This window comes from Merops nubicus, unplaced genomic scaffold (genome assembly GCF_000691845.1).
Source record: "Merops nubicus isolate BGI_N331 unplaced genomic scaffold, ASM69184v1 scaffold3564, whole genome shotgun sequence".
In the NCBI taxonomy this organism is placed as follows: Eukaryota; Metazoa; Chordata; class Aves; order Coraciiformes; family Meropidae; genus Merops; species Merops nubicus.
Window position 1 is genome coordinate 48,962 of NW_008606037.1, and position 25,118 is coordinate 74,079.

Here is a 25,118-nt window from a genome sequence, read left to right on the forward strand (position 1 = left end):
ATATTTTAAAGTTGCAAAATATTTCAGTCACCACTGCAATCTAGAGGTGTCCATATAAATTTAAATAGGAACTATATTTACTAAATTCTGTTCTTAACAGCACTTACAGGCATCAGAAGTTGATCCTGTCAGTCTTAAATTCATTACATTGGGTTGACCAGAATATCATTTGACCCTATATAACAATGGAGTACTGTTGTAAGACCAAAAATTTTGGCTTAATTCACAGCTTAAACTTTGATTAAAAAATTACAAAATAGATTGTTCAGTTGGTCTCTGTTCAACTTGAACAGATTTTGTATGTTCCAGTGCTAGATGAATCCAAACATGTCCTGCCTATTCTGAGGTAATATACAATTTAGCAGGATCCTGTAAAAAATAATTGCCTTAACAAATGTGGTTTAGAAAGGCAACATTGACATATTAGACACAAGTGAGGAAAGCAAAATGACACACACAGCACTTACCAGCAGTCTAGCCAGGCCAGAAAAACAACTGTGCAGTTTATCAGTTTGGTCAACTTTGAGACATTACCATTCCTTGTAACCCTGTATGTTTTTTTTAAAAAGACATGTTAGCTACTGAAAGCATTACTATTACTTCTGTTTTTTCTGAAACTTACTGCAAAAACAAATTTTCCTCTTTCAATTAGGACTTCAAAAAGATACCTATTTAACCCAACAAGCAGAAGGAACCACACTGAAGAGCATCAGTCATTCCCCTAGATGACCTCTCTAGCCAGTGATATTATTTGCTCATGCTCTGCACCTGGCAAGACTTCTGTACTTTTATGCTCATTTTTTGTGAGCATTGCTAATTTAAATTCTTCTTCACATTCTAATTCACTACACAAAATATGCATCTACACAAGGCAATCAATTATACAGCCTAGCTTCACTAAAAATCTGCATTTTTCAAAGGAATAAATTCTGAATGATTGTTTAACTCATACATAAACTTAAGTCAGTTATACATAAATCATTCTGTAAATATAAAATGTAAACAGTTAAAATACTTCTGTGAGGAGCAGCACCATTTTACATGACTATTTAGTAACTGTTCTATATATTTCAATATATCTTTTGTTTAAAAAGTGTATTGAAACCTGGAGCTTCAGTGCTGAAAACTATTGAATATTTATGACTTAAAATGAACCATTCCTAAGATTTCTGCTACACTGGTCTCATGGTGAAATGAAAGAGATAAATATTAATTTATACAGCACTACTTCTCCCTCCTTTGGATGGCATATATTGCTCACTTAATGCATTAGCTACAGAAATCCTGAGGTTCTCATACCACTTAATGGTTTTTAGCAATCAGTTACTTTTGGTGGAGAAAGAATAGCCAAAGTTTTGCCCCCATTGCATTCATGTCATTCCCTCTTCTACCCAAAAAGCACTTGCCTTAGTAGACAAAACTAGCAAGAAACAAAAATCCCAAGAATCACATATCACATGGAAGTATAGCTACAGCATATTCGTTTTCCTTCTTGGCAGTCTAGACATCCTGGATACACTTTGTTTTGTGTGTACAAAAACAGGCTACAAGCTAGAAGTAAACAGTTTATTTGCATTGCAATGTATTATTCATGAAGTATCCTCGTGTTTTATGGTGATCACAAGATTTGGCATGCCACAGCCCTGCAGAAAACATCCCATTACTTTGTTAGGCTAGGTATTTCTGCAGCTTTGAAGATATGCTTTGCTTTCTTAAGTTCATAAAACGATTCCGATGAGGTTACTTTGCAAAGGATTGTATACTGTTTCTGTTTAAAAAAAAAATAATTGTCGCTTTTGCTGAAGTATTATAGGCAAGTGGCCAAAATAAAAGAGGATTTTGTTCACTGCCAGCACCACAGTAGTATGTCCAAAACTACAGCTGGCTGCACTGAATTCTCTCCCTCCTCCACCTAGACACGGACATATGACCAAGCATAAAACTTTGAAGGATATCATGAACAAAACATCTGGAATAAACTCTAATTAAAAAATTGAAAACCTATAAAATCTTAAATAATTCATTATATGGTAATGACCACAACATTAATATGTGCTTTGATAAAACAAATCTTACAAATTCTGTAAAAAAAGATCAGCAGCATAATAGTAAAGCAAATATGCAGATTTTAAAACCACCATAAAAATTATCAGGTTTAATATTTTACAGTTAATTACAGCAAAAAAAGTGGCTGCTTTGAACACAACTTACAGTTTAAAATTACAGCACTTTATGATGAATTCTACGATTATTTTTGAAAAAACACTCAAAAATACCACCAAATTTTAAAGGTGCCCTATTAATGACTAAAAGGACCCCCCTCCCACCCCCCAAAAGACCAAGTAGTCATCTACAGCAACCCAGGGGTCCAGCTGAGGTTTCTAGACTGCTGTCTGTATCAGAGGCCAATGTTGGATCTGTTGACATTGAAGACACATCATTGACAGATGACGATGAAGATGGGTGTTGAGAGCCATTGATCATTGCTGCACCTGTGCTATGAGAAACAAAACAGCAAATCAGTTGCAGATACAGTTGCACGGTTCAGTACTTTCATTAGTCTGTCTTTTCCTAACAGTCACTACTTTTGCTTCTTTCAGCAAGCTTGAGGAGATGTGTCTCAACCCACTGTCAAAGTAGATAAAACCCACCAGTCTTTAATGTGAGCCTTAATGAACGGCATGTCGAGAACCACAGAATTTATGTGTCATGCCACCTGTCAAATTAGAGTAAATGCTAATGGCTAAAGGTTAAAAATCACTGAGATGGTACTGCATAAAGCCAGAGCTACTATACCCTACAAAATATTGTGACCCAGAATTATACTATACCTATGTACTTTGATAAATAAAGAAGGGGCCTGTCTTTTTGCCCCCAGCTCCTCCCCTTCAGGATGGGAAATAGCTGGTGTCCAGCCACACTGCATACATTCCATCTCAGATACACAGTGATTGAGTGAACCCTGAGCAGAGTCTGCAATAGCTGTCCAACTTTTGCCATTACTCCTCAGCAAATGGTCAGTTAATGTGCATATATTGCTCCAAAATTCAGCAAGTTTCTCAAAGTGCTCTGTAGTTTTGCAACCACGAAATCCTGTTTCATTACTTAACAGGTGTAAGCCAGTGGTTATACCTTTATCTGAAACTGTACCAGCTACACATCTAACCAGACTATGGCAGTACAGTACCAGTACAAATACTTCTTGGGGACTGAAATGAAGAAATCAGTTACACAGGGGTAGTAACAGAGGAATTTAGCAGAGCTATGAGCTGTGAACCTCATACATTCCATTCAAATAAACAATATCTCAAAGAGACTTCAGAAGGTTACTGTCAGTTACAGAGGGATAGTAACAGAGGAATTTAGCAGATTAATTAAAAGAGCTGTGAACCTCATACATTCCATTCAAATAAACAATATCTCAAAGAGACTTCAGAAGGTTACTGCTCATTTAAGAGTCCTATTGTTGAGTTAGGTTACTCAGGGATGTCTTGAAAAGTTTTACTCTCTCCTGACTCACAACTCAAAGTAGTTTTGTACTGTGCTTTTATTGTAACCAACCTAAAGGGGCTGGCTGTCCACGAATAACCCCATTCTTGGTTCTCTCCTCCAGGTCCATGACTTCCTTGTATATCAACTCTGAAAATGCAGAGAAGGGAAGGCAAAAAATTAATTTGCAAAGCCAAGACAGGATCAACAATACATTCCCATTAAAATGTACATTTAAATTTCACAGGTTTATTACTGTTGAGAATTAGTTTTGAACAAGAGGCTGTAGGCTACAGAACAACTGGCAAGTGATATAAAAATGTACAACTCTTCTGTTAGAGATAAAATGGCCTAGCACTCTCCAAAACACATGGACATTGCTCTAAGGCTCTTTTGCCCAGGCTGCCTGGGGACCAAACTGAGACTTAAGAACCACTCAGTTTTTATCAGTGGCTTCTTTGGTACAGATAAACTCTATCAGCAGTCTTGAAAGGAACAGGTAGGAACAAACCCAAACAACACTGTCATCCTCCTGACTCACAGTTGCCATTAAATTTCTTCAGCAAGAACATCTAAAGGTCCAGACCACTACAAAATGAAATACAATATTGGCATATAAGTAGCCATTCCAAATGAAGGCAGCAACTTTATCTTCCAATTACAGAAGTTCCTCATCCTTTAACAGGTTAGAAGTGCTGGTAACATGAATCAGTCATACAGCCTGTGTATTAGCCTGGTTTCTAGGTTAATGGCAGCTTATTACCCAGAAAAGACTTCAGCTATGAATCTACAAAATCAGCAATAGAAGAAAAGGACTAAACATGTTAAATGCAACTTGTAAGAACTGACTGTCATGATATTACTTCTTATCTGTCACTGGCAAACTAATGCAATGTACAAACAGTCTGGAAGAAAAATGCATTTAGGAATTATAATTTCAAGGGCTGCAGGAGTCTCAAAAGTAAACTCCATAGTGCCTGAAATATCCTCAGCACATCTGCTTCAAAAAGGAAATAGTCTTGCTTGGAAGGAGGTCGACAAAAAATTTCCACAAGTCTCATTATCTCTGCCTTTACAGTTATAACTCAGTTTCTAGTAGAAAACAAAAATAAAAGTGTAGTAGAGTACTAGACTTTACATATCTGTGCACTAAATTCTTCCTTAAATGCATAATCTATAGCCTGCACAGCAATCTAGATAATACCACACCTTTTAGGAGCAATTTCAAAACTAGGCACAAGCTTTACAAGTAACAAAGATGTTCCACTTCTGCTTTATCATTTTACACCTCATATATGACCGGGAAATGCAGATACTAGACCAGTACTGAACACCAAAGATCATGCTCTTGGAGGTACAAGTCTTAGGTCATACTGTGATCCATTCCACACCTCAACCCCAGCTACTTTCTCAGGATTTCACCACTGATAACCACCAGCGTCTCCCACACCAGCTGTAAGGTCACTATCTTGCCCATTACTAACACTCCTTAAGGCTGCTTCTTTGAAATCCTCTGCATGATTTAAACAAGTACAGTTAACTGCTAATATGCTCTTCACTTTAGGACTCGTGCTCTTGCTTCAGACCTACATTGCTCAAACTCCTACATCTTTTGCAACGGCGTCAGGTTGTCCAGAAGATTTACCCTCCCTAAAAATTCCTGCCTTATGATTTGCAAAAGGTGACTGAAATAAGCATGCTTTAAGTTTGCCACAAAGGCTCAGCACCTTTGCTGCAAAATTTTGACTGTCTCAACAATCAAGAGGTTGTGAAGCTGTGATCTATTCCTTTGCCATTCCAAGCAGTTTAAGTAAATACTACTAGGTTCCTCAGAAGAACCTTAATGGTAATTGTTTGGGCTCAGCCTACTCCCAAAAGCCTTGCTATACTTAAAATGCTGTCCTTACCTTTCCATTCTTCTATTGTGTGCTCCCTCTCATCTAACTGCTTATCTGGTATCTTTGGTGGAGGCTGAAAAACAAAACCAACTCATGATAAAGCAATCAAAAGGGATACAAAACCAGAATAAATGAAAAATGGAACTAAGCACTCCAAATACGAGCTTGATTTAAAAATACTGTATTTACATGGTCACGTAAATTCACATATTTGGTCTTGGCCTATTTTTAGATGCTGTTCTTCTGATTAACATCTTTGCTGACATTACTGTAGTAATTAAAATACAAACCAAACAGTCTGTTAAAAAAAATCCCAAGTGCAGCAATCTCCAGCCCAAGCAGCCCTTTCTACCTACTTACTGTTAATCACTAAATTTTCCCTCTAGCTATTATAGATCAACATAATTCTAATTGCAACATTTATATCAAGCATCTTTTCAATTCTATCACAACCACCTTTCTTCTAAAAAAATAACACTTTTTTCAAAAGCTGAAATTGTCCCAAAATTATGTTTAAAGAAAAATTTTAAATCAATCCCCTTGTTCATTGGTGTTGATAATTGAAAGCTCAAGCTCTTGTACTCAGATTTTGCTGAAACGCTTACTTTCTAATTTAAGAGTACTATCAATTGCTACAACTAACTAAAATATTTATCTCACCCAGGAGTAAATACTTCAGAATCCTATCAAGGGCAGTCAAACCATATTGAAACAACTGAAGCTCAATAAATTAGAACTCTAAAAGATTTCAGATGCATTACTATATCCAGGCAATTATATGCAGTTATACACGAACACACACATGGATACAGGTACTTCAGTTTGTGCTCATTCCTAATTCTATTTTCAATAAACATGTCTATCAGTGTCAATAAAAACGATTACAGCTCAGTTAAGCTTCTATCGACATGTGTAGTTCGTGCAATAATCTTCTTTCAAGCAGTTATATCAAGCATCACAAGTTTGCTTTAGTAAAATATCTTCTTAATGCGACTTGTTAAACAAGAACTTACAGCTTCTGCTTCTGATGGATCATACCAAACATTGATGTATGGGTGCTGCAGGGCTTCATCCACAGAGATTCGTTTAGAAGCATCTATGACCAGCATTTTTGATAACAAATCCCTTGCTTGACTTGCTGAAAAAGTGAAATTTTCTGTTTAGACTCGTGCCATATATAGTGCACATAATACAGTATTTCAAAGCTCATAAGGAGAGGAGACCCAGAGTAAAGAAATTGCATTTTAATACCTATGCAACTTTCACATAATTTGGGGTTTAGGAAAGTTGTCCATTTGGGGGGGGGGAAGAGAGAAAAGAGGTGAGAAAGTGGTTTGACATGTTCCACTATACGTTTTCAGCATATCGTGCCCGTTGGTGTGACATCCTTATGTGAAATATAACTCAACTGGCAGTACAGCCTTGCCTGTAATAACAGTGGGAAAGCACCTACTACCCCTCTCTGTTTACAGGGAAAGAACTGTCACGTACTGTCAGTCACAGAATATATGGTGAGGCTGTGACTCCACTGAAGAGGTGATTTTTAGAACCAGCAAGATATTTCAGTAACTACAGGATATCTATGTATGATGAATACAAAATCTGCATTATCATCTCTTGACAAAGAAGATCTGCTCTGCATACACAACTTTTATTCCACCACCACCCCCAACTCTTCTATAAATCATGTTGGCATATGTCATTGAGAAGAATGTATTAACTTTCCTTCATAAACATAACTCCAGAAAAGGAGGTGCTTCAGAGAAGATAAGTAGAGGTAACCATACACCACAGTCATCCGCTCCCATGATATAAATGTTCTAATATTTAAATCCTTAGTGGGATGATTTTATAGTGAACAAAACCAAAATACAACACACAGAAGATACACCTTACCTTTAAGCTTATTGTGTTCAGAGTCAGCTGGGAAAAGGACATCTGGAAAGAGTTTTTCAAAACTATATCCAGCATATTTAGGTCTGTTCTCCACGTAAGTTCGGACTGTAGGCTGTAATTTCTTCATAAACTCGGGGCATGGTGTTCCTAGCTGCTCTATAACTTTATTCCATTGATCAATATCTAAGGTTATGTAGCTAAGAAAAACAGTGTCTCATTTTCAGCTAAAAATTTATGTTAAAACCCCTTGATTAAATCAACAGAAAACACAGAAAATTGTAATAAAATATCAACTTCATCATCATTAATTAGGACTACCTTCTTAGAGAAAACAGTGAAACAAAGTAAGATTGTGATAGCATAGTCAAGGCAACACGTACTTTAGTCAAAATCAGAGTTACCTAGCAAAGGATATACTTCTTTGTACAAACAAAATTAAAAGAGACTCACAAAATGTATTAAACAAATTTAAATAAAGGCACTGTTTGGTTTCTGGAGAAGAGCTCACTTCCTCATCTGAACATGTATTCACAGTAGTCAAGCTGTTCCACATCACCAAGGAACTCGTGAGAATTACCCCTTGAAGGTGCTTTGTCCTTCGTTCTTATCTTGACACCTTGGCCCAGTCCTGAACTCTCCCAGGTTATGATCTCTCACTGAAGACATGCAACACTGAGCACAAGTGGGCACACAAAAGATGAAATATTGGCCCCCATAGGTCAATGACAACTTTGTCAGAGACTTGAATTCAGAAGTTAAAGAGTTGCAAGGACGCATAAGGAATATCTTAATTGAAAATGCACAAAGAACAAAGGGGACATTGACCAGTTCACAGCAGAAGAATTTCATACTTGTTACTGAGTAAAAAAGAGCAACATTTGGCTCACGAATTCCTAGTAGCAGATGGTTAGATAATGGGAGAGAGCTCCAGCAGAATTTTATATGTGCTTATCTCAATTATATATTCTCCCCAACTTTTTCTTTTCAGCTGCTATCAGAGATTGGATACTGGACTACCTAAATCTTCAGTCAGATGTAGTGGGACCCTGCATACATTCTTAAAACTTAACAGCAGACATTTATATACAGATTTTCAGGCTCTACAGTGCTTTAGTACAGGCCTTGAAAAAAAAGGTATTGTCCGGCAGTGAGGATAAATTGAAAAGCTATGCTAACAAACTAGATGCATAAAGCTAGGCATGGTGCAGCCCACACAGTGACAGAGCAATGGGAAAGGAAGGATGCCCTGGATCTCCTCACTGCACCTCAAAATCTTCACCCCTAAATGGCACTATACCAATTATTAAACAGTTAACCTGTAGCAAAAGCAGGAAGATTTCTGATGGCATCTGAAAAACTGACTGTAACTACTAGTAAAACAAGTAAGATGCCAAACTCCAGTTAGATCCACTAATTTTAGTGATGATCCAGAGGTTTCAGATCTATTTGCTCGGAGCAGAACCTTTGTCTGAAGTACTGCTCACAGGACAATGCATACATATATTATGGAACCATTCACAGAATAGAAAGACAGAAGTGCCAGATATTTCTGAAAGCTGTTTGCAGGATCACTTCTGCATATAAAAATATATTAACTAATGAAGCTAGTTAGAAATTTTTCTGTAATAATCTCCTCTAAAATGTAAATAATAACAACTACTAACACACTCAAGTACTAAACAATATTAGTAAATTATTACATAAAATGATCTCCAAAGCAAAAATCAATGCACGTGAACTGGTAAAACATCACCTAAACAAAAAAACCCACATCTGTTTTAAATGTGACAACATCCAAAAGCAATGGACAGACATTATATTAAATCGGAAAAAGAAAAGAGAAAAGGGAGAAAAAAAAAAAAAAGGAAAAAGGAAAAAGAAAAAATAAGCCTGTTTGCCCAAGTGGTATTTTGTTCATCTTTCTTAGTATTAATATTTAAAGACAGTCATACACATTAATGCTGTGTTGTGGTTTTACTTTAAATGGTATAACTGTGGATATTTTTTGCAGCTTCCTGGAACCAAAATAGTGAACCTGCAAATTGCATTTTGAAAAGGCAGTTTAAAACCAGTATTTTAAAAATTAGAACCACCTTAATCTGAAACTATATCAATGCAGTATCTTTTGACCTTTTACAACTATATCCTAGGCCAAAGGTAAGGATACGATCTGTACCAGGAAATAAAACACCACCTTTGATCATTTCTCCCATGATGCACCCAACTGACCAAATGTCAACTGAAAACAAAATGCAATGATATTAACATAAAAGATAGTTATTAAAATAAAGAAAATAAAAGTATACAGACACACACACATGAAGTGACTATAAAAAGCATGTGTAATGGAAATGAGTGAAGGTGAACGTATGCTAACTACAGGACCAGCAGAGACTATGTCCTACTGCTAGGTGCAGCCTGAATATAAATGAAGTTCTTTTTTTGTTTTTTTTTAAAGTGTATCACAAGAAAAATCTGTGTTCATTTAATAAAAAAAAAAAAAAATTGCACAATATGCATTTTCATGACACAACATCAATAAAAAGGTTAATCACTTCCTAACTAATTCAACCTGCTGCAGCAGCACAAGGATACAGTCCCTTCCTGGAAAGAGGATTTTGTGGCAAACCATTTCGCCCATAATGCACCCCACAGACCATAAATCCACTATGTTTGTAGCACGAAAAGAAGGAAAAGCAAAGCAAACGGTCATTTAAAATTAAAAGAAGCATAACATGACTGCATCCTATAAACTGCGGAGACAGCACAGGAAGAAGAGCAAGTCTTCATACTAATCAATGAAAACATTTCAAACTACACCGTGTACAAGGATTAGCTTTTAACTGTCTCAAAACCAAGGCAGAAAAACATCCTTTTGTTAACATAGTGTTAGAGCAAGAGCTAGAGCAGAGAGAGATACACACAAATCAAGCAGAGTAAAGCCCTTCTGCAAGCTCTGAGGTTTGCAAAGCTGCCAATAGACTAGATTGGAGCACCGAAGATGACTTTTTTTCCCTTAAAAGTAATTCCGTCATAATTGTAGGAATAATTTGTAAAGTAGCAGAGGGAAGTGACTGTTCAAAATATTATGTATCTAAATAGATACTAAATGTACTTTTAAGAGAAGAATTAACTGATTATTACATAGAAATTAAAATTTGCCATCGAATATTTCCTACAAGTCAGATTACCATGCATCTCTCTCTCCCTTTAAACAAAAAGCAAACACAATCAGTAAAAGATCACTTAGAATTTTAGAGGATCAGTTAATGACAATTAGTATGCTCCTAACAGATTTTCAGTTAAAATTTTTTGTTTAAAAATATTTCTCCAGTTATGCTGAAATAACATCTTATACAAAAGAAAAACTCAAAAGCAGATTTTTTTTTTTTTTTTATGAAATACACATTTTCTACATTACCTTAAAATAAATCACTTGGAAGACATGCTCAAAGATGCACAAGTTTACTTTTTATAGGTATGCCAATTTATTTTGTGGATGCTTTCAGAGATACTGTTAACTCTGTATGCAAAAGTTTTCTTGAAAACTATGTTATTATGAATACTTTTACATCAAACATGACACTGGAATTTCAATTAAGCAGATAAGAAGGGGATTTAAATAAGAACAATCGTATACTAAAAATCACAGGTAAACATTCTGAAGGAGCTCAACAGTGTCAAGCAAACAATGTTGCTTCACATTGAAAATATACCTTCCTCCTTATTGACAAGTTCCTCTAAAATAGTATCTAAATCATATGATGGGAGATCATAGTTGTACATATTAATAGGTGGAAATTAAGGGCCTGGTTCATTTAAAATATGACTTAACATTTTATGATTAGTGGTGTTTTTTCTTAATATACCCAAACCTGTTGTAATTTGTGTCCAACATGATAAAAACAATATCCAGAATTATATGGAGAAGTCTGGGAAGAGAAATACTGAGTCAGTGATTTATCTTCATGCCTCAGGTGACAAAAATCTTGAGAGGTGAAGAAGAACATTGGAATTCATTCTTCTGGTTACCCTATAACACCAAACTTGTGATGTTGGGGGGTGTTTTGTTTTGTTGCTTTCATTAATCAAACAAAACCTGTTATTTAGAGGTCTCTAACTTTTTTATAAAGCTAGACAAGCTAAACTTGGATGGTGAGGACTGCTCCTATGACTGCTTCTGTAGAAGACTGAGTAAAATCTCATTACAGATTTGAAAAATCTTTCAAAAAATCTGCTTGTCAGAGTGCATTTTACTCTTAAAAGCCCTGTTTAGCGTGAACTTACTATCTTCTATAATTCTAACAGAAAAATTGCCACGTGAAAATGAAATTCAAACCTAGTGTACAAACTAGGAAACTCAAAAGCAGTAATTTCAGAGGGTTCGGTTCTTTCCTTGCTTTTCAGTGCTTCCTCCCTGGAAACCATGCACATAAATCTAAGTATGTTAAGGCACATACGGATAACAGTATTGGTGTCCTTCAGTTCTGAATTTCTTGAGTTTGCAAGTCCTAGCTTCTTAATATAGTACACCCAAATGTGCTTTATCTCCTTCAGTATCAAAACCTATGTAGAAGTTAACTCTAGTTTGTCTGGGATCTTTGCTAGTTTCAAAACAATTAAAGATTTCATACGTGCATAGTACATTACCAAAAGAATACTATACTGAGTATGTATTTCAATCATCAAAACATATATTACAATCCTCCAACACAAATTCAGCGGAGCACTGAAACAGCATAAAGCTGCCAGATGACCATGTTCAATTATACTAAATGTTGGCATTACCCATTATTTATCTGACTGTTTTCAATATTTAAATTAAACAGTTAACTTTTAAGTATGGGCTTAAAAGGCATCAGTGCTAACAGGTGAGGACCCTGAACAAGGATTCTTACCATAATTACACCCTTGATACCTGCCTCCCTCCACTCTGCAGTCCTGCCTGCCTAGCAGGGGAGCTCCACTCACCAGGCAGGACTAAGAAGAGCAACAGTTTATGTAAATAGCCTTTCAATGACAACAGCACCTATGGAAATGCAGACCGTCTCCTGACTCAGTCCACACATTTCTTTTACATTCTCCAAATCATAGAATCATAGAATCATAGGGGTTGGAAGGGACCTCGAAAGATCATCTAGTCCAACCCCCCTGCCAGAGCAGGGTCACCTAGAGCACATCACACAGGAAGGCGTCCAGGTGGGTTTTGAATGACTCCAGTGAAGGAGACTCCACAACCTCTCTGGGCAGCCTGTTCCAGTGCTCCATCACCCTCACAGGAAAAAAATTTTTCCTAATATTCACCTTGAACCTCCTATGCTCCAATTTGCACCCATTCCCCCTTGTCCTATCACAGGTCATCAATGAAAAAAGCTTAATTCCATCTTCCTGACACTCACCCTTTACATATTTGTAAACATTGATGAGATCACCCCTCAGTCTCCTTTTCTCCAGGCTAAAGAGCCCCAGCTCCCTCAGCCTTTCCTCATAAGGGAGATGCTCCACTCCCCTAATCATCTTTGTAGCCCTTCGCTGGACTCTCTCCAGCAGCTCCCTGTCCTTCCTGAACTGAGGGGCCCAGAACTGGACACAATATTCCAGATGCAGCCTCACCAATGCAGAATAGAGGGGGAGGAGAACCTCTCTTGACTGATTAACCACACCCTTTCTAATGCACCCCAGGAGGCCATTGGCCTTCTTGGCCACTAGGGCACATTGCTGGCTCATGGTCATCCTGTTGTCTACCAGGACCCCCCGGTCCCTTTCCCCTACACTGCTCTCCAGCAGGTCAGCCCCACGACCATGTATTTGGCTTTGGGAAGACTGATAATTTTTCATAAGAAAGTCAATCTTTATTTATATTCTGCTGCACAGCACAATTCACATTTGCTTAAGAAATGCGATTGTCACTAGCATGACAGGGTGCTCTAGAACATAATCTACTTAACTCCAACAATAACCTAAGCAACATTTTAGTGGGAAGAACATTTCACAATTTCACAACTCAAAATGATTTCATATTTCAGAGAAAAAACGTAAACAGGGCAAGCTAAGTCAGAAAACTTGTGACTTCCATTGTACCAATTCCTTCTGTAAGGCAGCTGCATGACTCGGAATACAGCTTTAGGTTCTTTCATCCAGTGTCTCTTAACTGGCCAGTGTAAAGTCTTGGGGGAGAAAAAAGAGAGGCAAACATATGCTTTCTACAAAACCTTAGCAGATATAAAAATAACTTTGCTTCACTCAACCTCCGACTTCTAAATGATGGGAAAAATAGCCAACTATGGAGGGAGGCCATTTGAAGGAATGTGCATCCTTTCATTCACACTAACGATCCAAACAGAAATAAAAAAAAACACAGCCTACCCCAAAAGATCTGTTCTCATTCCTCTGAGCTGGCTTCTTGCATTGTCAACACTGACAGAAGTTATTCTTCTTGGCTTTTATAAATGACAACGCAATCGACTGCACACCACAGCTATTGTTTACACATAGCCCAAAGTAGATTGCTGTAAGGGTATGCAGTTGCCAGGCAAGTTTGCAGACTACATCAAGGATCCTGAAAAGCAGAGCAAGCCCTAGTTGTGTCAGTAACCTCAGGAGTCATGCCTCACATCACCAGGGGACAGCTAACAAAGCCTCAAGCACTACAGCATCCCATGGGCCTTACTGGAGGACTAATCAATGAGGGTTTAAAATACCTTCAGCAAATGGTAACCTCTGTGCACTGTGCCTGCCTGAGGTGGAAACGCCAAATGAGCTGAACTGACCACACTGACAGCAGATCAATGAAATGGCAGGACAAGGGGGGCCCCTCCAACAGAATTTCAGGAATGGCATACATGCTACTTAGGTTTCCTAAAGAATACTAGCTGTTTCATTCAGATGTAATGTACTTGACTGTGTTTCCCTCAAATGCTATATCCTTCCCCCGTTTTCTTGTAGAAGATACTGAAAGAAGGGCCACAGAGCAAATGTACAGGGGAGGGAAATGTATTCAAGCAGAGGGACAAAATGAACAAATTTCCTTGGAATTCATCATGGACTTCAAAGAATCTAGGATGCTACATAACAGTACTCTCTGCATTCTTGTCCCAAGTATAGTACTGAATTTTTCTCCAGTAACATTAAGAACTTAGTGTGACATGCTTAAGGTAGCCTGGTTTTAATAAAGAATAATACCACAGAAGATGGTTTTAGCTTGTTTGTTCCTCAGCAGCCTTTAAGTTCCCTACATCCTGAAAGGCTATATTGAATACAGTTACTTAAGCATTAAATTTAGGACACACATTTACTGATGAATTACAATTTACATTCTCATCAGGAATAAAGTCAGGTGAAGGTATATCAAGGTACATACCACATATTAATATATTTCCAGTTCTCCCTGGATTAAACTTAATCTACCAAGCAAGTTATTTAAATTTTTAAACAAACAAGGCCCTCAATTTCTTCTCCTATTAAATGCAAACATTTCTAATGGGTTGAGCTGAATAAACGAATTGGTGTATCCAGAATCTGCATTTTGGTCACAAGGCTAATTTATAAAATTTCTACAGCTTGAAAAAAAACATTAACATGTAAAATGTGGTGCGCCAAACAAAAAAAAATAAAGCTATGCCAAAGAAAGACTATATTTGCTGACCGTTTTCTTTGTATCCCATCCCTAGGATGACCTCTGGTGCTCTGTAGTAACGAGTCACTACATAAGGCGTCATCATAAAACTAGTTCCTGCAGTTCTGGCCAGTCCAAAGTCAAGAATCTTCAAAGTGCAGTCTGACTTTACTACTATATTACTGGGCTTTAAATCCTTTAAAAAGAAACATCATATATGACCGCTAAGACAAGCACAAAGTACTCTGTGGTTCACATTCTTAAAAGATAATACTGCTGACATTAAACCCCACATATACAACTAGGTTATTGCCATAGCTGCAGTTTCTTTTCCCCTTGCATTAATTCATGTGACTTCATCAGACTACAGAATTAATTCACTTATTGTGCTTGTACATTTATATAGCAACTAAAGAAGGAAAATACAACCAGCATTACAAGACACGTTAGCAATGTCTGAAATAAATTGAGGTTAGTAAGAAATGTTAGCTCTGAGGAAAGGTCTAGAAACTGCTCACTGGAACAACAGTTCAGTTACAAGTAACATGACAATTGCTGAAATCATTTGATGCAGTAATCACCTTGATACAAGAATTATTAGAATTATAACATGAATGTAAAGCGTAAAAGGTCTCTTTGCTAGCTGAGGCTGCATTACCCCTTTTGAACCAACACAGACATTTCTCTGAACAGAAATCCCCATACTCATACAAATTTATTTTTTCATTTAGGATTTGGGTTTATACTCATTTTGGTGACCAAACCCAAAAGGGGTGAAAAAAGTGAGAAACTGCCAGAAAATAACACGATAATTAAATTGGAGTGGAAAATGCCCTTCTACAGCTTCAGATCAGCTTAGTTAAAAACTTGTAACTGTATTCTTTTCATTTGAACCCTAGAACCACATTGACAGTGGCAGCTTTACAACATCTATTTATACAGACACTACACAGGCATGCTTGGTCATGATCTCAGGAGGTTCTTACACACATCTGAATGTCACAGAGCAAATATGACAGAGTAACTTTGCCATCATAAAATCATTCACAGCACAAAGGCAGACACAGATAAGGCTTGAATCCTTTCTGCCTACACTATACTAAGATTAATAAGAGAAAAACATGAGATGTGATAGAGGACTCCAGCACTGAGTTGTAGGCATTTGATAAGTAGCCCTATCTTTCACTGTTTCGTAAAGACTTAAAAGTGGCTATCCACAAGATAAATGTAGTTTTCATTCATACTTTACAGCTAACTTCTAATAAAGTTAAGAAACCTGCATTAAAGACAGACAGGAAATCACAAAAAAAAAAAAAAGTTCTAGAACAATAGTATCTTAATGGATAAATAAAAGTCTTCAACACTTCCTTATTCACATGTGCACTTCCAAATTGCATACACAAAGACTCTGCAGACAGCTCTGGCTTAGAAGATTCTCACATGTCACAAATGAACTCAAGTATTATAAAGGCATTCCAGCTATTTAATATGCATCTTCCAGATGCTGCTACAATCCTGTTTATTGACAGCTTTATTTTGCACATTTCTGCTATTTGGGGGATGTTCATTGCAGAATCCCAGGTGCATGCTCATAGTATTAACTATACTCATCCTCTCCAAAGCAGCAGAGAAAATTTTAAGAGATCTTCCCTTTGCAAGAGAAAAATCTACACGGACAAAGCACAAAAGCTTAGAGATTACTGTCCAGTCTTAATTTCTGAACATCATGCAGTTGTCATGAAGCCTAGGAACATGTTCTAATTTGGAATACAGAACTATCCTTCAGAATGATGGGGGTGAGAGTTGACTGACACTGTATCCAAATTCATACAGAACCAATAGTTCTTATGTTTTAAATAAACAAGGGCTCGAAAGCTCCTGTAAGAGTGGTCAAGTTAGTTAGGCTGTATAAGTATACCCAGAACCTATAGCAGAAGATATCTCACCTAACCTTAAAAGTCAAAAATGTCAGTGCCCAAAAATCAGAGATTATTCATGGCTGTCTCCCCATTAACCACACAGGAGAGAGGGGCATCTCTGCAGGGTAGTTCATGGTTTCTATGGCCTTCTCCCTTTCCAAAGAAAGATCAGTGTGAAGGGCTTCCATAATTAGGTACCTTTGTTAAGTGCTCAAAATCAGGCAGAATACAAGTTTCAGAGCCTCCATGGAAGAATGATGAGATACTTGGTGTCCTTCAGGAAATTAGTGAGGCACAACTCTGCGATGCTCATCATTCATCCTCCTCAGATTGCAAGATACAAAAAGAACGCGTACTTCTACACTTGCTGGAAACCATTCCTGCAAAATGTTTTGAACACAGTAGTGTTCATTTGCCAACAACTGTTAAAGTCATTATAAAGCTACAGTCAAATCTTTACAAAGATCAAATCTTTATCCTCTGGTGCAGCAGCTAAGGATGACCTCCACAACTTCTATGTGAAATTGTCTGAAACTCTTTGTGTTGGATCTCTGCCTTGTTCCATGCCTCTAGCAGGCAGTATCCAGCTCTACTGGCATATATACAGATTGTTGTAATTTCAGTCATTCAGCATGCTTCGAAAAAGTTACTGAGATGCTGAGATTATCCCAGGTGTGATAGAAGCTGAAGAACCCAGTTAAAAACCATGTGAATCTACTAACACCTAAAAAAGCTCTGGAGGACACTAAAGCACACTAGATTCATAGCCAGAATGCTCTACAGGCAGTCACAGTACTGCAGTAACTGGTTTCAGCAAAGCAATTAGGCTTAGACATTAAGGACAGTGGTGCTAGAAGTCCAGAAAAGTGGTATTCCTAAGAGTGGTATTATTATTAAGAGTTACTATTGCAGCCACACAGTCCATATGAAATATGTCCCTTTTAAAGCACACCCTCCTTGTCTTCTGAGGTTTTGTTTAGCTTGTTCCACAGAGAAACAGGATTTCGATATTTTAAACCTTGAAGTATAAAGTCATAATGCACATGGCAGGTGAATGAAGCACTTCAAAGACTTCACCCATATTTACAGGGGCAGGAATTCTATCCTCAAAGCTGTCTTTACTCCTGCCCACCAACTACCCGAGTAGTTACTTCTTTTCTATAAATGTATTAATGTTTACATTTATCCATGACTTCTACAGGCTCAATGGTTTGATGCCACTTTATAGGTGTACAAACTGCCTTTGAAGCAAGTGTTTAGAAGCTCCCTCCTGCCTGTGCTAAGAATCACCAAAATACACTCTTACATTCACTACTCTAGTATGTCCATACAATATGCAGTTTTTCAAAACCAAAAAAGGCCTAAGAAAACACACAGCTTTAAACTTGCATACCTAAATACTGAAGAGACCAGAAAATGTGAAGCTGCATACAAAACCATCACTTCAATCCCACAGGTGCTTGCAGGAGGACACAAAGGGCTGCATAATGTCAGCCCTACACAATGTAACACCGCAACTGTGTTAAGCGAAGTAACCTAGTTTTGCTTAGCATGCCCAGAATATTACAAGAAACCCACTGACCTATCTCAATGCCCACATGCAGACCCTTCAATACCCCAGTCACAATGAGATGGACTACTGAACTGGACAAGCATTCTAACATAGCAATTCCTGTGGCAGCACTCAGAATTGCCCTTCGTGTTTTGCTTTGCTGTGTAGGTTAGCCACAAGGAAGACTATGCAGTAATGACTGAAGGTATCACACATGAGTAAGCTTAATTATGTTTTCTGCATCATTTCAGAAATGGAAACTTCTAAAACTCTTTAAAAAGTTACAATGAAAAATACAGCATTGTAGAAATACAAGCTTGTAATTTCAAAAAAAAGGCAGAGACTGTATTTGAAAAGCTGTAACTAGACAATCTCAAGCAATCTTTATACTACATACAAATATTTATGAGATGTTTAACTTGCACAGACAAACTTAAAATTCAGAATCTCTTGACTGGACTGCAACACACACATCAACAAAAAGGCATCAGTTCAGTTTTGCCTGTGGGCAACCTGAGTGAATGCTTTGTGACACACAGGTGTATGAAAGTTCCACTTACAGGTCTTTATCATCATCTGTTTATCTGAAGACGTCAGTATTTATTCATTACTCTGCTAGTAAAAGAGCAGAAATTAAATGTGCAGTTCTTTCAAAAGATAGGATTTCAGGTTTGGTTACCAAAACAACACAGGCAGAGATGCTTTCAGATATTCTTTCCTGCCATGACTACTAAAATAGAACATTATCCAAAATTAAAAGAGGTAATGTAATGCACTGCAAAAATATCTATTTGCCTTGTGTAGATTATTATCAAACCATTCAAACATTCAAGAAGTTCATTGCAGAATTACAGTGGAAAAAGGTAAATGTGATGACCTCCCTTCAGCTTTCTCTGCCTATGGGACAGGCTATGATCACCCTTTCTGCTCCTACTCCTGATTTTTTGTTCGTCCTTTAAATATTCAAGGCAAAACCAGATGTAATGCAAAATATACACAGTTAAGTTCACCTACCCTATGTATAATTCCAGCTGAATGAAGATGTTTGATACCACACAGCATTTGATAAAGAAGATAGGACATTCGTTCATGGTCTAGCTCCATCTGAATCACTTGGCAGAGATTTGCATCCATAAGCTCCATCACTATGTAGCTTATGAAGAAAAAAAAAGAATGATCAGACAATACTGCCATTTCATTTTATTCTCTCCCTTGTTCACCTTTCTGCACGAGTATTTTTTAAATTAATTCTCAGCTTCAGTTCAAAGCAAACTTACACATCTTGAAATTCTTCCAGGGATTTCTGTGGTGTGAACACATTCAGAAGGCCGATTATCTGTAGGAAGGGAGAGAGGAAATGTAGCTGCACCACAGCAATAGCAAAGTTGCAGAGTCAACATTTCAAAACCAATAGCCAGTATTCTGATGCAAACCTCCTGGAACACACTGAAGCTCAAGATGTTCAGTGGCTCAGCCAGGCCTAACATGCTCTAATAGATACTAATGATTTTAGGAGGAATATTATTCCTCCACAAATCACATAATCTAAAGACACTCTGTGTACATTAACAAGATGATATTCAAAGCCTAAAAACTAGGGAAGTAAGTCAGTCTTCCATGCGCCCTAGTTTCAATTTGAAAAGAACTGTTAAGTTGTTTATTGCACATGAGGAAAAACAAAACTAAGACCTGGCAAAGTCTACCTAAGATATACCACTTAGCCATTGACAGAGGTAAAGCAACAATTCCACCCAAAGAAACAAACAGATTCTTGGAGCTTCTCCAGGACATTTCCCAGTTGCTTGACCTTGTTTCTGCACATCCCATCCATTCTTAGCTACTACTCATCAGGAGTCAGGCAGGCTTGCAATAGGTGATCATCATACAAATTTTGCTCTTAGGCAAAACTTCCTCCAGAGAATCCACATATAAACCATCCCTATCCTAGAAGAAATACCAAATTTTCCCAAGTAGCTAAAAGAGTAAATAGTCTATGACTCTCTCCTCTAGAAGCCCTGGGGAAATTTTATCTGCTGAAGGGGGATTAAGAGGGAAAGTGAGGCAGACTGCAAACAGCTGTCTCTGAAGGAAGAAAATGGCCAATACCAGCATTCTGTAGTTCAAATCTGATAAATTTATCACTTATAGTCTCCCCACTTCTGTGATCCAGTCTACTCCACAGCTTCATAAGCATCAGACAGTTTCTGTTGTCACAAGATTCCTAACTCATTCATGCATCAGAAAAAAACCAAATCCATTATCAGTCTTTTTTCTCCTAATCATCTAGCAGCAAAAATAGAAACAAAGATGCACTTACTACTCATGGTTTTCTTATTTGCCAGCTGCTTGTAAAATGTAGCAACACAACAATGACTCCCTTCCTGAGTTTGAAGGCTTTATTTAAAGATTGAGCACATATTAAAACTAGTCAATAATAGATCTTCTGAAAGATTCTTCTGTACTTATCATGGCGATACAATCATGCAATAAAAAGCTCTCTAATCGACAGATGATGCCGTACTCTAAAGTCATTTTTAAGACCTTTACAAAGAATAACCTTCTAGTTAATTCTTTAACACTCAAAGTGGGAGGTAGAACTCACATTTTTGTGATTAACGCACTTCATAAGAACAAGCTCTCTGTAGGCTCTTTTAGCGTGGGTTTGGTTCTGAAATGGTCGGCTTAGCTTCTTGATTGCAACATTTCGCTCAAGGATGGCATCATAAGCTGCGCTGTCATTAAAAATAACAGTATTAGATCTCAGCATCAACGTCCTTTAAGCCGTGGCAGCTGCCACTTTTTCAGATATCTTGTGCCACGTCTGCAGATAAACCAAGCTTCCAGTATCTTTTAGCTTTAAGGAGTGTAGCCAAGTGCTCTTGTGTGCTAGTGATTCAAAATTCAGAAATGTTTCCAAGCTTCATAGGATTAATACATGGCCATCTCCATAAAGTACTGAAGGATCTCTGCTTCCTGAAATATCTTACTAAAGATGCTGAGAATGAGATACTGAAGACAATGAGAACATCAATGTTGAGATAAAAATGAAAAAAGTTAGGAAAACATCAACATCTCGATGGCATTGGCTTTTACTTTGCAAACAAAATGTTACTCTTTCTTTTCACCGACTAGTGCCAAGATTGTCATATGATTCAGTGACATAAGCTGTTTAACTGATGAATACTGTTACTGGGGACAACTCCCATACATACCACATTTCCATGACAGGAAGGCACAGATTTTGTTTCCTGTAAGAGGCAATACAATGGCTGACTACCATGCAGACTCAGGAAATGTTTATCAGTTACTAAAAAAGCCTCAGCAAGGAAAACAGTTTATCTTATATCAGGAATGGTATTCAAACCCAATGAAGAACATCTGCCAGTAACTGGTTAGGATCTACTACATGCAAGTAGCTAGTTTAAAAAGCATGTTGTCTATAGAGTACGTAAACTTGAGGTGTTTGTTTGTTTGTTTGTTTGTTTTTGTGGTTTTTTTTTTTTTTTTTTTTTTTTTTTTTGTTTTGTTTTGGTTTGGTGTTTTTTTTTTTTTTTTGTTTTTTTTTTGTTTTTTTTTTTTTTTGTTTTTTTTTTTTAAATTTATTACATATCAAAACACCTTTAGTCACAACTGAAGAAAAAAAAAATAACCATAGGAACAACATATACTGGTAACTTTCTTTGGTCTACATTTTCCTCTCTCTGGAACTTCCTCCACCTACCAGCAAAAAAAGCAGCAAAGAGGTGGCCAGAAGACACTGACAATGTGGGACTCCTGCACCAGTATTTAAACTTCTGCATCCCCAGTGCATAACAGTCACCTTAGAGTCTGTTTCAGCATTAGATATGGTTGAGCCTGTAGGCCATCTACTTAATACTTGTCCAAATCAAGTTGGATTTATTTTTTTAAAAAAAAACAAACAAACAAAATGAAACAATGAAAAATGCAACCTAAATCACAAGAACTACAAGAGTTACACACTATTACAAGAATTACACGTCTCCTCCAGACATGGACAAGATTGAACCACCTGAGCACTCTGGTCCTTCTCAGGGTAATCACAATAGTTTAACTAAAAAGGCTCCAGTTACCACTAGTAGCAACTACAGAATGACACTAGTGCAATTGCATGGTCAGTTTTTTGATCTCAGTTCTAGGAGGGGTAGTAAATTTGGAAAACTGGCAGTAACATATGACTAGGAATCAGAAGGACAGTAATAACATCTAAAGCTTTGTCAGGCATTTCTGTAGCAACTAAAGAAACTAGTCAAACTACTGCCAACGTCTTCATTTTATTAACACACATGCAAAATTCAGATCAGTTTTTCTGCTGCTGCTGCTTGCAGTCCAAACAATCTTAATGCCAGAAGTTTCCATTTCAAAATCAACTTTCTAAGAGTACTGTCCTTCAAGTTTCATTTGCACTAAGCACACAGTTTTACTATTAATCCAGCTAAAACACAAGCACAAATTAAAATCCCACCCATACCACACATTCTCTAAACACTGATCAAGACAAGATCAGGGTAGTACAGAGGTCACAGGGAAAAGTGTTCAAGAAGATTATGCTTTTCCCTACCTTTCACTTCCTTGATGTTTCTTTTCTATTTCTATGGCCCTGGTTATCATTTTAAGAGTTAAAATGGTTTGGAAAATCTGCAAGTTCCTGTGCTATCTTCTTCCTTCTCTTGACCACTCAAAAAGTTCAAGAAACTTGACCCAACATTTATCTTTGGGGCAGTGTCACAGCCCAGGAAACAGTGCCTACAAGCAGCTAGCTGCCACCAGTCTTCAATCAATCGCACACTTCGGTCCACACAGCAGAGCTCCTATTCAAAGAACCACGCTGTCAAGTCATATTTTCCTAAACTGCATCTGGTATTTACATGTTACAATGACAGTCAGCATCACAAATGCTCACGAACTGGTATCAGGGACTACTTAGATTATGAAACTAAGTAAAACAGACCCCTAACAAACCATTTCAAGAAGTAAAAGCATTTACAGGCAGCAAATATCAGACTGTTTTTCTGGCTTTGTTTCCCTGAAAGCAGTGTGGTTTTGGATTAGGATTAGTTTCTTTATCCAGGTTCCTGCCCCCATTAATTTACAGGACTAGGGGAACAGCTGGCTGATTCTGCACAGAAAGGCATCAGTTTGGAAGCAGGAAAGGGCCTGCATCAAAAAGCAACAGCCCTCAGTGAGGAAAAAAGGCCAACAATTACTACTGCCGTTTTGCACATAAAAGGTAGTTCTCCACACTCCTAGCCAGTAACATACAACAGTTAAAGGACTCAACAAATTCTATTAAGGCAAAAGTACATTTAAATTTTAAAGAAACCTTACCATACTATCCCTTGTGCTCCTGATCCTATTGGTTTTAAATTTTGATATCGTTTCAATACGGTGAATGTAGAGTCTCCAATTTCAACACTGTAGAAATTGTTGTCACGCTTGCTTCTGCTCATGACGGCAACTCAGTTAGACCACTTCATCCAAATATTGCTTCTGGTCTGTAAAGAAATAAAATTTGAAAAATGAAGATTTTACAACCATATGTAATCTGATCAAAGGCAAAATTCTTTATAAGATGTGGAAGACACTTCCCAAATAGGTCCCATATGCAAATATATGTTATTTTTAAGTTCTACAGGAATGAGATAGCACATGTCTGAAATGTTTTATTTTTAGGAATGTTCTTAAGATAGTACTCTAGAAGGGCAAAAGTAATAGAAAACCAAAAGTGACTGTATGGTAGCAAAATCCTAAATGGCAATGACAGTACATCAAAAGGCAGGAAGCTACAGGCCATCCAGAGAGCTCCAAGAGTGCTGCCATCCTTTATCACACACGCATGCAGCAAAGGTGCAGGGTTTGGACTAGACAGTCTCCAGAGATCCCTTCCAACCCAAACTGTTAAATAACTCTGTAAATACAGGGCTGACAAAATATCGGTACATCTTCCAGCCACAGCAATCATCACAATACTCCTCATCACAACTGCCAGGAAGACCTGTCACTGATGTGGAAACAAATACAGCCAAATCTAGGCCAGAAAGGGAAAACTGGCCTTGTCAGAGATCTCACATACCAGCTCCTACAAGGAAAAGTAATTATCATGGAAAGTGAGAACAAGAGTGAAAAACAGGATGTATATTCTACCAAAACCCCCTCACTTTAAAAAAAGAAAGGTAAAATCACAATACACATGTCCACAGCAGAAGACAAAAAAACCCCAAAACTACATGGTGGCTTTTACTGTATCATTTCCAGTTTCTTTGATGTTAACTGTGCACATTTAATTTTCTCTTTACATGGATTCTGGGCATAGTTGTTACAGATGTCTAGTTGTACAAATGCCTAAAGAAAAATCTTCATTTCTTCAAGAGCAACAGCATGCTGTCTTTCTTTTTTAGTAACTTAAGGAATACTTTCCCACATTATTATTCAATAGCCGCAAACAGATTCTTAGCTCCTGTACACCATGCCACCATACCTTTGTTAAATTTTTAACTGGCTTTGAAAATGCAGACAGTGCAAATGTGGCCTCCACAAATAATCTAAAATGTTGCAGAAGTAGAATTCTTTTAAGAATCTGTAAAATTACCAAATTCCACTTTCAACTACCTAACCTGCATTCATTTCAGCTATCTAGGTGCAATAAAAAGCATTCTGAAGTTCTAAAAAGGACACATCCTTAACTCTTTGGTATGTTGTATATTAAAAATGCACTACCTTAATTAGCATTT

The 25,118-nt window shown here is 37.3% G+C and overlaps 1 protein-coding gene across 3 annotated transcripts; it reads right to left on the bottom strand.

The window, feature by feature from the left end:
• Positions 1 to 1,552: 1,552 nt before the first annotated feature.
• On the bottom strand, positions 1,553 to 23,885 carry MAPK8 (mitogen-activated protein kinase 8). Of its 3 annotated transcripts, none has more exons than XM_008939499.1 (11): positions 23,716 to 23,885; positions 20,972 to 21,101; positions 19,647 to 19,705; positions 19,384 to 19,522; positions 14,929 to 15,094; positions 9,451 to 9,522; positions 7,284 to 7,466; positions 6,401 to 6,525; positions 5,397 to 5,460; positions 3,562 to 3,639; positions 1,553 to 2,492 (listed from the first exon to the last, which is right to left on the bottom strand). In XM_008939499.1, the coding sequence occupies exons 1-11, from the start codon at positions 23,835 to 23,837 to the stop codon at positions 2,347 to 2,349; spliced, it is 1,284 nt and encodes a 427-aa protein (XP_008937747.1). In that variant the 5' UTR covers positions 23,838 to 23,885; the 3' UTR covers positions 1,553 to 2,346. The 3 variants fall into 3 exon arrangements, with proteins under 3 accessions (XP_008937747.1, XP_008937748.1, XP_008937746.1); XM_008939500.1 differs by having other exon boundaries at positions 1,553 to 2,497; XM_008939498.1 differs by lacking the exon at positions 9,451 to 9,522 and adding an exon at positions 9,879 to 9,950.
• Between the last annotated feature and the right edge of the window lie 1,233 nt (positions 23,886 to 25,118).

Excerpts from the sequence above, each read along its gene's own strand:
- MAPK8 (XM_008939499.1), bottom strand. The coding sequence starts at position 23,837 with ATGAGCAGAAGCAAGCGTGACAACAATTTCTACAGTGTTGAAATTGGA. Across the intron at positions 21,102-23,715 it reads GGAGCACAAGGGATAGTATG|CGCAGCTTATGATGCCATCC; the intron begins GTAAGGTTTCTT and ends TTTTAATGACAG. Across the intron at positions 19,523-19,646 it reads CTGGAAGAATTTCAAGATGT|CTACATAGTGATGGAGCTTA; the intron begins GTAAGTTTGCTT and ends TTTCTTCATAAG.